Below are 18,285 nucleotides of genomic sequence, written 5' to 3'. Positions count from 1 at the left end.
CCTGGATGCTAAGGTGTCAGCTTTTTTTGTTTTGGCACGCAGGGCTCTGTGGCTAAAATCTTGGTCTGCGGACATGACCTCTAAAGCGAGGCTGTTGTCCCTGCCTTTTCAAGGAAAGATCCTGTTCGGTCCAGGATTGGATTAGATTATATCCACGGTTACGGGAGGCAAGGGAGCTTTCCTACCACAGGATAAGAAGGCTAATCCTAAGGGATCTACTTTTCGTCCCTTTCGAGCGGACAAGGCCTAGCGCCAGCAACCCTCCGTGAAAGCAGACCAGTCCAAGGGATCTTGGAAGCTGGTTTAATCTTGGAATAAGTCCTGTCAGGATATCTATAAATGTTATTAAATAATATATATATATATATATTATACAATACAGGTGGCCCTCGGTTTACGCCGGTTCAATTTGCGCCGTTTCAGAATAACAACCTTTTTTTTCAGTCATGTAACTGCTATTGAAAAGCAGTGCACTAATTAAAATAGCCAGTAGGTGGAGCTGTCTGCTCGTGTCGCAGCAAAATTATGCAACTTAGCAGACTGAAATTAATCTGTGTACACAGAACAGACCTTAGCTATCGAGCAGCTTTCAAGCAACAAGATCTAGCAGCCACTTCCCTATTATCTTCCTGTCCAGCTGCTTGAGGTGAGGGTGCCTAACTGCCTATTAATCACTCCAGATTGAAAAATCATAGAATAGGTGCAGACCCAACATTATCTAACATGCTAACAATGCAGAGAACTGTTTGCAGAAAAATGCAAGTAAAAAAATGTTTTTGTTCATTAAACTTTATTTGATGATACAGTCTGTTTGTTGTGTGACTATTTAATTAGGTTTATAATGCTGTTTAGCATTTAAAGTCTTCATTTCAAAGCTTTAAAAATAATGTATTAGGTGTTACTTATGACAATTTTGAGAGGGGCCTGGAATCTAACTCCCTCACTTCCCATTGACTTACATTATAAACTGGGTTTCAATTTACAACGGTTTTGATTTACAACCATTCCTTCTGGAACCTAACCCCGGCGTAAACTGAGGGCTACCTGTATATATATGGTTGTGTACACCAAATAATTCATTTTATTTGTAAACCCCCAGATGAAACTGGTTACAGCAGTTGCATTTACTCTACCAAATTATTCTGGCTGTGTAGATCAAACCCCCCTCCGTCCTGATTACATATATATTACATATATTTATATATGTATATAAAGTACAAAAAATGAGCACTCTCACCACAGTAACAGCTGCCAGGGTGCCAGCGGTTGAATATAACTGATAAAGGACGACACTCACTGGTCACAAACGTCTGAGGTAGGGGAGTGTCCCCCTGAAACGTCACTTTTTTTCTATTAAAGTACACTTTGGAAAGATCAGTGAGTGCCGTCCTTTATCAGTTATATTCAACCGCTGGCACCCTGAGTGCCGTCCTTTATCAGATATATATATATATATATATATATATATATATATATATATATATATATACTGTATGTGTATATATATATATATATGCATCAAAATCAGAGACCGCACTCGTAGGTCTTACAAGTCCACCAAAGTGAATTTATTCCCAGTAACGTTTCGGGGTTTCCCCCTTTATCAAACATTAAAAACAAAATGTGACATACCTTACTTTATACCCCATACCGATGTCTCTATCCAGCTCTGCCAAGCAGGACTTCCGGTGGCGTCTCCCCATTGCAACTACACATGCGCTGAGTAGCGCCATGGAAGCCGACCTGGCCAACTGCAAGAAAAAAGCAAAACAAAAAATAACGTAACTAGAATACGGCATATAACAAAACAGTAAAAAACAGTCCTATAATACTAACTACATCGTCTAGCCTGTGTATATAATGCCGATTAGCAACAGAAATATAAATGTTATAACATAATTAATTATAATTATATGACAACCCATATTATGCGTATATATTACTGCTAAAGCTTATGACACAATTGATTCTATCAGCCGCAATTAATTAAGTATGTCAATTAGTACATATGTCTGGAGTATCTATAATGACTAATGTATAGGCTATACATATTAAAATAGTAAATCTTGATAGCCACAAATATATATATATATATATATATATATATATATATATATATATATATATATATATATATATATATATATATATATATATAAATTAGTACAAAGCTTTATGTTATCTAATGTAATTCGTACATATTGTACCAAACATATATAGCATATGTACCATATATGACACACTTCACTATATGATCATAATAGACTATAGAAAACAGTGTAGATCAAAGTGAGTGTTAAGGCCCTTTGGCATCAATGTGTCCAGAGTGTAAATCCATCTGGATTCTTTTTACAGCAAGAGTTTTCCCCTGCCTCCTCCCCTTGTTAGAGGGGGGACATGATCAATGATGACATACTTCAGATCCATGACAGTATGTTTATGTTTGGCAAAATGTCTTGCCACGGGCTGATCCGAATCACCTTTATCTATGGCAGCCCGTATGGCTGCCCTGTGATTTGCCATTCTCGTTCACAAGTCATCAGTTGTTTTGCCAACATAAAATCTGCCACATATACAATGTAACAGATATATCACAAATTTGGTAGTGCAGGTGACACGATGTTTAATGTTAAATTTCTTGTTTGTCCATGGATGTATGGACTCTGTGCATTATGTTAACGCACTACATGTAGTACAACTAATACATTTAAAGCATCCTGTTTTCTTCTTCTGTTGTAACCAAGTAGTATTGGTGTATGCTTTTGTCAGGTCTGGTCTCATAAGTACATCACGTAATGATTTCCCTCTGCGATAACGTATCCTAGACACTGGAGATCCCTGTAAAGGTAGTCCTTTGTCACTTGCAATTATACGCCAATGTTGGTCAAGTATATTCCTGTAGGCTTTCTTGTCAGGGCTGTATTCAGTGATGTATGTCATCATATTTGATCTCTGCCTGTTTTGTTGCTGATTCTTCTTATCCAGGACTTGTTGTGACATCTTGCATGAATTTTGATATGCTTCATCAATCAGATTGCTGTCATATTTTCTAGCTTTAAACTTCTGGTGCATTATTTTCAGTTGTTCCATTTTGCCCTCCTCCGTGGAGTTATTCCTAACTACTCTACAGAATTGTGAAGTAGGTAATGACTTCTTGGTGCCAGGTGGATGGCAGCTGGTATATAATAACATAGAATTGCGATCTGTTGGTTTGGAAAAAAGTGCTGTATTCAGTCTTCCAGCCTGTTTACTTATTCGAAGGTCCAAGAACTCAATGGCGTGACATTTGCAGGACATTTTGAATTTTAACTCGGGACAAATATTATTTAATCTGATAAACCATTCTTGTAACTCTTCTTGGGAACCCCGCCAGATTAGAATCAAATCATCAATATACCTCCTAAATCGGAGTATCCTTGAGTCTTCAAATATTGTAGTATGTTCTCTTTCAAATACACCCAAGAAGATATTCGCATATGATGAGGCCACCCCGAAACGTTACTGGGAATAAATTCACTTTGGTGGACTTGTAAGACCTACTAGTGCGGTCTCTCATTTTGATGCTTATGTATATTTATGCACCGCACCTGGGCAAATAGAAAGTGAACGAGAGTGCTTGGTACTGGACATTTGGATATATATATATATATATATATATATATATATATATATATATATATATATATATATATATATATATATATATATATATATATATATATATATATATATATCCTGAGAAGAAATGCCTTTCAGATTTGTAATGGATTAAATGGATAACTGTAATTAGATGTATCAATGTTTGATATTTTTAACAACATTATATATTTCAATTCAGACTTGCATCTGGTGTTTCATGCATTCAAAATTTATTAGAAATATAAAACCACATATGTCTGCTGACCTCAAGCTATGTATGAGATATTAAGATGATGGCTGAGAGATGAAGATATTATAATCCTTTTAAATCGTTTCATAGAAAATATGATTTTAAACACATTTTTATATATTATTAAGTGGAATATATTCACATTTGGTCTTAAAATTATCAGAAAAAATGGTACTATGTGATCCATGTGTATTTGAACATGTAACTTATTAGTGCTAGGAATTATATTATGTTGAATATAAACAATATAAGGAGATATTTGGAATGTAGCAAAAATGAATGGTAAGACTATATTTCTGGTTGTCTGCTGCCCCCTATGACTGCCAAATAAATTGTCTTTTAGAACACATGCAGAGGCGTCTCCCAGGTGACCAATGAGAGGGACAAGCACCGGGGGCCAATCCAAAAAGACAGCTCCGTTAAGGGCCTATCGAATTCAGATCACTGATGATTAGAATAAGGAGGGGGAGGATTATATCACATTTTATAACCTCAATGCAAAGGGAGAGAGAGGGTCTTTTTGTCTGCTGAAACTTGTGATTGAATAACTGGCTGCCATACTTAGGACACAATCACTAAGCAGAAATCTGAGACTAACTTCTTGATCTACGCAATAACCTTTCTTCATATGAGGTGGTCTGAATCTATAGAAAAAAGATTGAAATACTAAATTGAAAGACAGGAGACAAGAGGGGCGCCTCATGTGTGTATCAATATGCTGAACCAAGTAATAACATTTAAAAAGCCAAGTGGGTACTCACATTTGGCCCAAGTACACTTATGTACTAGTAGGTGCAGGCTGGTAGCTTGGGGTGTACCAGCTAACCCTCTCCAGGTGCAGGTAGGTCGAAGCAGGAGGATCCTGCTATCCCAGATGGTAGGTGGAAAGTCAGTTGCAGCAGTTAAGACTGCTATAGATGAAGGTAGACCAGAGCTTGTATCATACAAGTTAATTTATTAAAAACAAATATTAAAAACATAAGCAAGCAATGGTTTTAAATGCAACGCGTTTCTGAGCCCCAGCATGGGCTGTTTAATCAGGCATAATGAACCTTCCAACTGACTATCCATTTAAACTAAACTTTGACCAATAATGAACAAGTACACACCCCTATGTGTGTGTGAGGAGGTACACAATACTAATTAATTCATTTGCAACAACAAGATACTCACATAATTGTATACAAAGTGGTCATCCTAAAAATAAAATACACATTGATATATTGCATAAATCCAAAAATCTAAAAATATTATTAGAGCACTTAAAATAATACATTATGCTTTAGCGAGAGAACAATAGAAGATACCATTGAGTGGTTCTAGTTACTTAGTAACAATGAGTATATCTAAATGTAACCATATAACCATTTCAAATAATAAACATTCAATTTACAATTTATCATAATTTCAAAACACATGGTACATACCCTTATATACCGCAATCCTACTCATTTTTCAAGATCACATATCTTAAAAGTTGTATATGATGACTATAGTTTTTCAAAACTTTAGGGCAACAATTTGTTTATCCTGAGAATCGTACACTATTGCATGTGATTGAATTAAGGAATCCTCATTTTGTTTATATCAAGAAGAGTGAGATTATAAAACTCCTGTAGTTGATGATTCAAACTTGCTATTTGTGCAGATGATAAATTTAGCACATAATCTTGTTGTTTAGACTATATAAATACGGGTTGAGAAACTCATACATAAAACAAATGTTTGATGATGTCAAGACCATTCAGCCATGATAGCAGCATGCTACAAGCTATTTAGTCTTTTACAAACAGCTGAACTATCAGCCGAGTAAAATGCCCTCTATTAGACCAATCGTGAAACGTGAAACATATGTGTAATGGTGTCGTTCTAGATGTTAGCCGACGAGCGCCAATAGGGAGTGTTCTTTAGTCTGTGATGTACATCAAGGAGCATGTTCTAATATAGTAAGAATATCTTCTCTATAACAACGGTATTCAATTACTAAAGACTACTAAATTGGCTCATGTTGGTAATGTATGAATTCTATAATTTGATATTTTAAAGCAAATACATTCATTATTGCTACAATCAAACTTTAGTTAATAGATTTAAAAGAGCATTTTGTATTTTAGCTTGCATTCATAGTCCTGTGTAGCCTTAAAGGGCCACTGTAAGTAAATATTTTCTATGCCTGTTACTAACTAACTACCCCAAATACGCTTTTTATCAATAGCATTTCATTAACATATCTCTACCGTATATCAGAAATCTTGTCTGCAAATTTAATTGTTTTCCAAACCCACTCGTGGGTATCCTTTGCTCTGTACCAATCCGTTTACAATACCTAGGTTTCAAAATGGCGCTTTAAACACAAAGTTATTGGTTTAAGTATTTTGAACATGCAGTGCTGAAAATAGTGGGCAGAATAACGTGACATCATCGGCGAATAAAAGATATAACTTTTAGAACATTATGAAACTTCGTTTTGGAGAAAATATAGGTCAGTAGGTTTTAATTAATGTTTATTAACTTTAATATGTTAGTTGTTTAGCTTAAAAATTATAACAGAAAGTAGTCCTTTAACTAGTCACTTTTGTATGCTAAGTAATTAATTTATTTGCTAGATAAATATCCTTTGTGTTGCATATTTCTTAGTCAGGCCCATTATTGTAAGTAAATCCTTCTGGTGTGTAATTTATCTTTGCAAATATATATATATATATATATATATATATATATATATATATATATATATTTATTATAATTAGTCTTAATTGTAGATAATTAAGAATTTATTTCAGCTTAGATAAATTGGCATATAAACTGACTGTTTACAGTAAGAATATATATAACTTCTGGTGTTTTAATTAGAGTTGTATAAAATCATTTGTGGCCTAAATAGCTTAAGTATATTTGTCTGGAAGTTAGTGACCCATACTGTGATATTTCATTGTGATATTTAAATGCAACTCTGATTTGGGAGATTATTGTGAATAAGGTAATTTTATGATCTTTGTATAGCATATTATAACAGTTTAAACTTGTATAGTTTGATTGATATCTGGTTTTCTATAAATATATTTTAATGTGTCTATAAACTAATATAAAGAATTTAGGAATTTACATTAATTTTATTGTTTTGTATATGCATTTTATTGGGGGTTTGTTTAACCCCTTAATGACCACAGCACTTTCCATTTTCTGTCCGTTTGGGACCAAGGCTATTTTTACATTTTTGCTGTGTTTAGCTGTAATTTTCCTCTTACTTATTTACTGTACCCACACATATTATATACCGTTTTTCTCAACATTAAATTGACTTTCTAAAGATACCATTATTTTCATCATATCTTATAATTTACTATTAAAAAAATTATAAAATATGAGGAGAAAATGGAAAAAAAAAACACTTTTTCTAACTTTGACCCCCAAAATCTGTGACATATCTACAACCACCAAAAAACACCCATGCTAAATAGTTTCTAAATTTTGTCCTGAGTTTAGAAATACCCAATGTTTACATCTTCTTTGCTTTTTTTGTAAGTTATAGGGCCATAAATACAAGTAGCACTTTGCTATTTCCAAACCATTTTTTTTTCAAAATTAGCGCTAGTTACATTAGAACACTAATATCTTTCAGGAATCTCTGAATATCCATTGACATTTATATATTTTTTTTAGTAGACAACCCAAAGTATTGATCTAGGCCCATTATGGTATATTTCATGCCACCATTTCACCGCCAAATGCGATCAAATTAATAAAAACATTACATTTTTCACAATTTTAGGTTTCTCACTGAAATCATTTACAAACAGATTGTGCAATTATGGCACAAATGGTTGTAAATGCTTCTCTGGGATCCCCTTTGTTCAGAAATAGCAGACATATATGGCTTTGGCGTTGCTTTTTGGTAATTAGAAGGCCACTAAATGCCGCTGCGCATCACACGTGTATTATGGCTAGCAGGGAAGGGGTTAATTAGGTAGCTTGTAGGGAGCTTGCAGGGTTAATTTTAGCTTAAGTGTAGAGCTCAGCCTCTCACCTGAAACATCAGACCCCCTGATCCCTCCCAAGCAGCTCTCTTCCCTCTCCCACCCCACAATCTTCCCCGCCATCTTAAGTTTCTGCCAGTACTAAAATAAAAGGTATATTTGTTTTTTTTGGTGTTTTTTTAAAGCATATTTACATATGCTGCTGTGTAGGTTCCCCCTTAGCCCCCAACCTCACTGATACCCCCCAAACAGCTCTCTAACCCTCCCCCTCTACCTTAATGGGCGCCATCTTGGGTACTGGCAGCTGTCTGCCAGTACCCAGTTTAGAAAAAAAAGTGTTTTTGCAGTTTTTTTTTACTTTTCTGTAGTGTAGCTTCCCCTCACCCAAGACCAACCCCCACCCCTCCAAGATCTCTTAGGGGCTTTTTCCAAAACTACATTTTTCCCACTATTTTTAAAAAACAATTTCTGTAGTGTAGCGGTTCCCATCCGCTCCCGCCCCGTGCACGCGCCTGCCCGCCGCCCCCCCCCCGTAAGTGCCCTCGGCGGTCCCGCCCCCCGTCACGTCACACGGCCGCCCACACGCCTCCCAAGTCGGCTCCCACCCACCAACGATACCGGCCATCGATGTCCGGTGCAGAGAGGGCCACAGAGTGGCTCTCTCTGCATCGGATGGCCATGTAAGGTTATTGCACGATGCCTCCATATCGAGGCATCACTGCAATAACTGGAAAGCAGCTGGAAGCGAGCAGAATTGCTTCCAGCTGCTTTCCACACCGAGGACGTGCAGGGTACGTCTTCAGGCGTTAACTGCCTTTTTTTTTTTGAGGACGTACCCTGCACGTCCTCGGTTGTTAAGGGGTTAAAGAATAATTATTAAATATATTATAACCCGGCCATATACTGACAGTCCAAGCATAGCAAGAAGCCCGCCGAGACGAAATCGACATGAAGGGGCGGCCCCCGACCGGTCTCCGGATCACATAGGGGGCAGATTATCTCTATTCTCAGACGCATGGTTGCAGGAGGTTTAGAACCCTTAGGTGCTAGAAGTTGGCTCCCAGGGTTACAGGATAGGGTTCAGATCCCATCCGCCCTAGGGCAGATTTCTCCTGTCAAACCTTTCTTCAAGACGGGAGAAGAGAGAGGCATTTCTAGAGTGTGTGAGAGATCTCGCCTCTCTCGGGGTTATCGTACCAGTACCCCTAGCTGAAAGGGGTTTAGGGTACTATTCCAACCTTTTTTGTGGTTCCAAAGAAGGAGGGCACGTTCCGCCTGATTCTGGACCTAAAGTGTTTAAACAAGTTTCTGAGTGTTCCATCGTTCAAAATGGAAACAATCAGATCTATTCTGCCTCTAGTTCAAGAGGGACAGTTCATGACGACTATAGACTTGAAGGACGCTTACCTTCATGTGCCAATCCACAGGGACCACTTCAGGTTCCTAAGATTTGTGTTTCTGCACCAACACTTCCAGTTTGTGGCCCTTCCTTTTGGTCTGGCGATGGCCCTGAGAGTCTTACCGAAGGTTCTGGGGGCGCTGCTTGCAGTGGCCAGATCCAGGGGCGTTGCAATGGCACCTTACCTGGACGTCATCCTGGTTCAGGCGCCGTCGCTCAGCCTCACAGAGGATCATTCGAGGGCTCTTCTTCTTCTGCTCCAATCTAACGGTTGGAAGATCAACTCAGGAAAGAGTACCCTGGTTCCCAGCAACAGGGTGGAGTTCCTGGGCACGATAATAAACTCTGTCCATGAAGATATTTCTCACAGATCAGCGGCGCAGGAAGCTTGCATCCACCTGTCTTGCCCTTCAGTCCTCCTCAAGTCCATCGGTGGCTCAATGTATGGAGGTGATAGGTCTCATGGTGTCAAGCATAGATGTCATCCCATTGCCAGGTTCCACCTCAGACCTCTTCAATTGTTCATGTTGAGACAGTGGAAAGGCGATCATTCTGATCTATCCCAGCTGATATCCCTGGATGCTCGGACTCGGAACTCCCTCTCTTGGTGGATTCATCTGGAGCAACTGTCCATGGGGACATCCTTCTTGAGACCGTCCTGGGAGATTGTGACCACGGACGCCAGTCTGTCAGGATGGGGAGCTGTTTGGGCTGCTAGGATGGCACAAGGAAATTGGTCTAGGGAGGAGTCTCTCCTTCCGATCAATATCCTAGAACTACAAGCAATCTACAATGCTCTGAAGGCTTGGCCTTATCTGCGGTCGGTCGGTTTCATCAGATTCCAGACCGACAACCTTACCTCGGTGGCTTACATCAACCATCAGGGGGCTACGAGGAGATCCCTCGCGATGAGGGAAGTGTCTCTGATTCTGGAGTGGGCAGAGTCCCACTACTGCTCGCTCTCATCGATTCACATTCCGGGTGTGGACAACTGGGAAGCGGACTTTCTCAGCAGATAGTCCTTCCATCCAGGGAAATGGTCTCTTCACTCTTCAAAGTGTTTGCGGAGATTTATCACAGATGGGGATCGCCGGAGATAGATCTCATGGCGTCCAGACTCAATTGCAAACTGCCTAGATACGGGTCGAGGTCCCAGGATCCCCAGGCAGAGATAATAGATGTCTTAGTAGTTCCTTGGGGATTCAGCCTGGCTTACATTTTTCCTCCATTACCACTTCTACCTCCCATAGTGGCACGCATCAAGCAGGAGCGGGCCTCTGCCATTCTGATTGCTCCTTTGTGGCCACGGAGGACGTGGTTTACAGATTTGGTGGGGATGTCATCCTCTCCGCCGTGGAGGTTACCCTGTCGCAGAGATCTGCTGTCACAGGGCCCCTTTCCGCATCAAAATCTAGATTCTCTGAGGCTGACTGCGTGGAGATTGAATGCCTAGTCTTGGCCAAGAGAGGCTTTTCTGAAAGTGTGATTGATACTCTAATTCAGGCAAGGAAGCCTGTCACTCATGGCATCTACCATAAAGTGTGGAGGACTTACTTGTCCTGGTGTGAGAAGCATGGATATCCTTGGCATAAGGTGAAGGTATCCAGGATTCTGTCCTTTCTCCAAGATGGTTTGGAGAAGGTCCTTGCCACTAGTTCCTTAAAGGGACAGATTTCTGCATTATCAGTCTTGTTGCATAGGAGACTCGCTGAGCTCCCTGACATCCAATCTTTTGTTCAGGCTCTGTCTAGAATCAGACATATCTTTAGGCAGTCGGCTCATCCTTGGAGCTTAAACTTAGTCCTTAAGGTTTTGCAGAGGGTTCCGTTTGAACTTATGCATTCCATAGACATTAAGATTTTGTCCTGGAAGGTTCTCTTCCTGTTGGCTATTGCATCGGCATGCAGAGTATCTGAGCTAGCCGCCTTGCAATGTGACCCTCCTTATCTGATGTTTCATGCGGATAAGGCTGTACTGTGTACTGGGTTGGGGTTTCTCCCCAAGGTGATGTCTAACCGTAACATCAATCAAGAAATCATTGTTCCTTCTTTGTGTCCTAACCCTTCTTCTTCTAAGGAGAGGTTACTTCATAACCTGGATGTGATTCGTGCCTTGAAGTTTTATCTTCAGGCCACCAAGGGCCTCTGCTACTTCTTTATCTTTTTGGTTGAGGAGTATGATTCGCTTGGCTTATCAGAAAGCGGGACATAAGCCTCCTCTGAGGATTTCGGCTCATTCAACTAGTGCTGTGGCTTCGTCTTGGGCCTTCAAGAATGAGGCCTCTATGGAGCTAATTTTTTAAGGCGGCTACCTGGTCCTCCTTACCCACTTTTACAAAGTTTTACAAGTTTGACGTTTTTGTTTCTGTGGAAGCTGTTTTTGGGAGAAAAGTTTTGCAGGCTGTGGTGCCCTCTTATTGGGGTCCACCTTTTTACCCTCCCGGTTTTCATTCAGTGTTCCCAACAGTAATGAATGAAGCCGTAGACTCTCCTCCCCTTTAGATGGAAAACATAAATTATGCATACCTGATAATTTAATTTCCATCGAGAGGAGATGAGTCCATGGCTCCCGCCCGTATCTCTGATGGGCGGACCTACATTTAATACTCTTCTGGCACCATTTATACCCTGATATTTCTCCTACTGTTCTTGGTTCCCTCTGCAGAATGACTGGGGGATGAGGGAAGTGGGGGAGGTCTTTGAGCCTTTGGCTGGGGTGTCTTTGCCTCCTCCTGGTGGCCAGGTTCTTAATTCCCAACTGTAATGAATGAAGCTGTGGACTCTCCTCCCCTCGATGGAAATGAAATTATTAGGTAAGCATAATTTATGTTTTTTATAAACTTACTTTAATTTCAATAAAATAATGGATGCCACCATGTGGAAACATAGGCTTCCCCTTATCTATCTATTCTGTTAAAAACAAATATAGACAGAAAGTGAGAGTGCAAACAGGGCTTCAACTTATACTTATTTGTGCATTCTTTTGTATTAAATATTTTATATTTTCCACCAATAGTCCTCAACAGAAGGGATAGATAAGGGGAAACCTGTTTCAACATGGTGACAAACAATACTTTATAGAAATGTGGTGGACTTAAAAAAAAATTAAAAAAAATTTTTGGACACAATATATAATAAAAGTATATTGCAACTTTTGTATACTATACAAAATTAAACATTTTATGTTACAGTCTGAAAGAGTTTAATATTCCTTTAAATTGAAATGGCACATTTTGTTTTGAAACTGTCAGATATATACTGTATATGTTTTCCACTTCAGGTCTAATAATAAAATAAGTGTAAAGGGGAATAGGAAAAGAATGAGGCAACTAAGTCACATTACTTACCCCAATTGAGATTATTGTATGTATTTGAAGCACACAATGAGTTGTTCTATATATGTTTTCAGATAATGTTTAAAAATTTCAACCGTGAGATGTCAAAAGAAATTAAAGGTACGTATTTGTTATTTCATTTTGTTTAACACTTCTAACAGGTTTTGTTAGATGTTTATGTGCTGGCCTACATTTTGCTGATAATAGTTTTCTTAAATTAAATTTGTACTGGATTTAAGCATTTATGTCAAATTAAAGTGTTAGTCAAACTACCTTGTTTTCTTTAGTCATTACTTTATGGATCCTAAAAAGTGTGAGGTTTATATGCTGAATGAGATGTTTAAAGTAATATGCTTACAGCACTTTTTGATGAGTTAAAGGGACATTCTACAGCAAAAATAAAATGCTTTAATTTTGTGCACCAGGAAGGCTTCCTAGCCAGTCTTGAGCGGTGATTTTCAGCTATGATGATTGGCAACTATGATGATTGGCAGCTATGATGATTGGCAGCTATGGTAATTGCCAGCTATGTGTTTATGCTACTTTTGAATGGTTTATCAGCTCTATCCTGCTCAGGCACATGTCTATACTTTGCAAGGGAGCATTTGTGTAATAATAAAATGCATTTGAGTTAAAGCATTTTATATTACATTAGAATGTCCATTCTGATAAAGTGACATAGAGGTGACAAAAACAATGAAACAAATAGAGGCTCATTTATCAAGCTCCGAATGGAGCTTGAGGGCCCGTGTTTCTGTCGAGTCTAAAGACCACTGCTCTATAACCAGTCCGCCTGCTCTGATGAGGCGGACAGAGATCGCCACAATTCAACCCGATCGAGTACGATCGGGTTGATTGACACCCCCCTGCTGGCGACCGTGAGTCTGCAGGGGGCGGCAGTGACATAGAGGTGACAAAAACAATGAAACAAATAGAGGCCCATTTATCAAGCTCCGAATGGAGCTTGAGGGCCCGTGTTTCTGTCGAGTCTAAAGACCGCTGCTCTATAACCAGTCCGCCTGCTCTGATGAGGCGGACAGAGATCGCCACAATTCAACCCGATCGAGTACGATCGGGTTGATTGACACCCCCCTGCTGGCGGCCATGAGTCTGCAGGGGGCGGCGTTGTACCAGCAGCTCACAAGAGCTGCTGGTGCAATGCTAAATACGGAGAGCGTATTGCTCTCCGCATTCAGCGATGTCTGTCGGACCTGATCCGCACTGTCGGATCAGGTCCGACAGACATATGATAAATAGGCCTCACTGAGACAATTGACACAACCAATTTGTGTGATGGTCTTTTATAAGCTATTTTATCACTTAATAAATGTCCTTGTTTCACTGTGAATATGGCACCTACCACAAATACCTAACTTCTTCACAGTCTGGTTGTTGTTTTTTTTAACTTTACCCATTGCCTAAAATAACTTATATTCATTTTCATGTCCCTTTAAAAGGAAAAATGTCATTTAAATAATAGCAAAACATTGTTTTAGAAAAGTAAATATATGATTTAATAAATAAAAGTTTAATACATTTGCCTACTTTTTCAGCAGTCATTGCTTTGTTTATTAGAATTAGAGTGCAGTATCTTTTTGTCGCGTTCTAGCTCACATACTTTGTGTGTATGTTAAGTTTACAGACATATAAACTGGTTGTTTAGTATTTGTAAAACAACGTTTACCTCTTTTGTCTACACAGATACCGTTTCAGAAACGCTTCCATTTATTCAACAAACTGAAGAATACCGAGCTCAAGTAGTAGCAGCGCATGTAACTGGAAATAATAGGAAAGTGCCCAGCCCACAAGAAAGTAAGTTATTGCTAAGGAATATAAAGCATTATGTATCATCTCATGGTTTACCAAGCTCACTGGAAACAGGACTGCTCTGTGTGTGTTATTGGCCATATGGGGTAAAACCATACACTGTGTTACTGGTAATATGGGGGTTAAATCAGTGCACCGTTGTCCGAAACTCACATTAAGGGCCAGATGACGAGTGAAGCGCAAACATTTGCGTGCAAGCTATATCGGGTTTTCGCTATAGTTAGCAGGCAGGTTAAATTGCACTCGTATTATGAGTTGAAAGTTAATGCGATCACTTGAGCACAATCAGGAGTTACACTAGAATGATTACTGCGATCTCAAAGCTGTTGTTAACTGTTTGGCAAAAATAAAAAGTGTCCCAAAACACATAAAATATATATATATTACAAAGTACACTCATAATAACACTATCTAATAAAAAGTATTACCAAAAATGATTCCACACAAAAGTTATAAGGGCTCAAAGATATGAGGCCTCAGGTGTAAGGAAAGAAAGGCAGACAAAGTGCTTTAACATTAAGATACATACATATACATGTCTAAAGATGGATATGTATGTGTGTGTGTATGTGTATATATGTGTGTGTGTATCTATATATGTATATATGTGTGTGTGTATCTATATATGTCTATATATGTATTTACAGACAAATATACACATATAAACACATAAATACATATGTACACATATGTAGACATATAAGTATGCACTGTGCACCAGCATTTTAAAAACAACACTTGCTCAGAGAGCCTTTGATGCTTGTACTATCTTTTAACTCCTTCACCCAAAAGGACGTATATATGTGTCTTGCAGTACTTTGCCTATCGTACTGCAAGACGTATATATACGTCCTAACTTCAGGAAGCTCCAGCACTCTCGGCTTTTAAGTTACAGCCGAGAGCTGGAGCTCCTGAAGCTTCAGGCATCTGCTGCATATGGACCCGGATCGCGATTGGTGCTCCACCTCTATATGAGGGCAGATGCCTGATCATAACAGATGGCGACACTGTGTGTGTCACCATCTGTAATGATCTTCTGTTGGTGCTGGCGGGAGGTGTGGGCGGCCCAGCAGGGGAGGTGGGAGGGCCCTACGCTACAGAAAAAAATAAAGAGACAAGGAGGGATGGGGCAGATACTCTACAGAAAAGGGGATCTAGGGGTGTGGGGGACCCTAACTAAAGATCACGGGTGGGGAGGTAGGGGGGACACTACGCTACAGAAAATATTTTAAATATATATATATTTTTTTTTAAATAAAGCAGTTTATAGATACTGGCAGAAAATGGGGGGTAAGGGGGATCCTACACTGCAGAAAATTAAAAAATTAATAAAAAAAATATTTATTTAAAAAAAAAAAAAAAAAGCCTTATATTTTTATACTGGCAGACTGTCTGCCAGTAAATAAGATGGGGGTTACCAGTGAGGGGTTGGCAGAGGGAATAGAGCTGTTTGGGAGGGATCTGGTAGGGATCAGGGGGTGGGAAGTCTCAGGTGGGAGGATAATCTCTACACTAAAGCTGAAATTAACCTTTTAAGATACCTATTTAACCCCTTCACTGCCGGGAATAATAGAAGTTTGGTGCTCAGCTGGAATTAGCGGCCTTTTAATTACCAAAAAGCAATGGCAAAGCCATATATGTCTGCTATATCTGAACAAAGGGGATCCCAGAGAAACTTTTACAAACATTTGTGCCATAATTGCACAAGCAGTATGTAAATAATTTCTGTGAGAAACCCAAAGTTTGTGAAAAAAGTACCAATTTTTTTTTTATTTGATTGCATTTGGTGGTTGAAATGGTGGCTTTAAATATACCAAAATGGGCCCAGATCAATACCTTGGGTTGTCTACTTAAAATTTATATACATATATAGTTTTGATAGGTAAATAAAAAAACAAGGCTCTATTTCTGTTTAAATGGAGTGATAGCAAAAATGCTAAAAATTCTCTGGTATTTTGGGCATGTTTTTGTGTGAAAGTCCCGGTAGTGAAAGGGTTAATGACTCAATTGCTGACATGATACAAGCCCCACTGGCTCTCTGAGCATCTGCAATATTTTAAATGCTGGTGCACTGAGAATAACTATGCTTCACATGCACATGCAGAGAAAAATGTTAACACTAAAACAGTGATATTTACTTGAAGCATTTTTGCCAATACATGTATATTGCAAATATGTTTTCATTATAAGATGTAATTCATCTATGTACATTTACATTTTTATCGAAATATCACTTTTTTGAGTTTTGCATCAAAGTATAGTGAGGTATTTTAGATTATTTTTTTTTATATGGCAATTAATATATATTTTTCTTTCTTAATTTTTCCTTATAGGCACAATGATAAGAAACATGAATGGGCATAAAATAAATGTATGGAAGTTTTTCAAACATGGATCATTTCTGAACAATTTGGAAATGGAACATGGGGACCTGATCATTAAAAAAAGTGGGTTTTATTATGTTTATGCTCAGATATATTTCCGGTTAAAAACCGAGTCCAGAAAAAAAAATGAAGGGAAGCAGATATTGCAACAAATTTACAAAGTATCAAGTTACCCAGATCCAATCCTTCTGATGAAAAATGCAAAAACCGCATGTTGGTCTGAGAATGCCGAATATGGGCTTCACTCCATTTATCAAGGAGGCGTTTTTAAGCTAAATGAAAATGATCGAATATTTGTTGCCGTTAACGATGTAAGTTTAATAGATATGGATGAAAATGCTACATTTTTTGGTGCTTTTCTGGTTGGTTAACTAATACAAAATCTTTTCAAGATTTTTGCTTGCAACATCATTAACCCTTCCCGTGCTAAGCAATTTCCCACGTGGGTGCTAAGCTGATTTGAGGGTTTTTTAGTTTTTAATTTTTTTAAATATTTTTTTTTAACTTTTTATTTTTCTTTTTTCAGATCCCCAAGATGTATACCATTACAAAGGTGATTACCTTTCCAACGATTGGTCTTGGGGGTCTGTAGCTGCTTAGATGCCTGAGATATAGGCTTCTAAGCAGCATGCCCCCTTTTCCTATACTGTCCATTGTCTTTTTTTAATAAAGTTGCGCGGTGACGTCATCACATCATTGCGCGTGACGTCACCACACAAAACATGAAGCCCCGGCGATGCCTGTCACTATACAGGCCCGATTCCCGGGGTAGGAGCGGGAGGGAGCCCCCAGATCTCCCTCAAGGTGGGAGAGTGCTAACAACGGCTCTGAGCCATCGTTAGCACCTGAGTGGGAAACTCTGCGATGGCTCAGAGCCGTCGTTAGCACTCAAGGGGTTAAAGTAATTCTACAACCAGTCAGCATCTACTGGATTAGTTTGAGGTAACAGGTAAAGAAACAGAAGGATTGAGAACACGTAGCAGTTGTCAGTGTAAAGGACATTGTAGTGTAAAATGACCAGGGATAGGCAAGGTGTCCATACACGGACACTGGAGTCCGTGACTAGCCCTTGCAGTGTCCGCCACAACCTTAGTATATCTTTTCTTTCTGATTAAATAACAGGAATAAAAAAAAAAATGTAGTGTGAATAAAGTTAGTGGCTTGTCAAGAGACTGCTAGCCATATTGGGTGATAAGTTATGGAATAAATAAAGCCTGAGTGAAATACTGGATGTGTATCTGCATCTCTATAATAACACCCAGCTCTATACAAAGACACAATAGTGACACTGGCACATGAGTATAGCCAGACAAGGGCTGGTTATAGGGTCAGTGGTATCTGCATCAGTACAATAACACCAAGCACTATATAATGACACAGTAGTGACACTGGCACATGGGTATAGCCAGAGGAGGGCTAGTTATAGAATCAGTGGTATCTGCATCAGTATAATAACACCCAGCACTATATAATGA

The 18,285-nt window shown here is 38.9% G+C and overlaps 1 protein-coding gene across 1 annotated transcript in view; it reads left to right on the top strand.

Moving 5' to 3' along the window:
• The window catches only part of TNFSF10 (TNF superfamily member 10), a 47,334-nt gene extending 29,396 nt beyond the window's left edge, over positions 1 to 17,938 (top strand). The window contains exons 3-5 of the mRNA XM_053710142.1: positions 12,674 to 12,719; positions 14,301 to 14,411; positions 16,760 to 17,938. Coding sequence (XP_053566117.1) covers positions 12,674 to 12,719; positions 14,301 to 14,411; positions 16,760 to 17,181 — 579 coding nt within the window. The 3' untranslated portion in view covers positions 17,182 to 17,938. The remainder of the gene's footprint in view (positions 1 to 12,673; positions 12,720 to 14,300; positions 14,412 to 16,759) is intronic.
• Positions 17,939 to 18,285: the final 347 nt, after the last annotated feature.

This window comes from Bombina bombina, chromosome 4 (genome assembly GCF_027579735.1).
Source record: "Bombina bombina isolate aBomBom1 chromosome 4, aBomBom1.pri, whole genome shotgun sequence".
Classification (NCBI taxonomy): Eukaryota; Metazoa; Chordata; class Amphibia; order Anura; family Bombinatoridae; genus Bombina; species Bombina bombina.
This window is presented reverse-complemented; position numbering and strand designations above follow the sequence as displayed.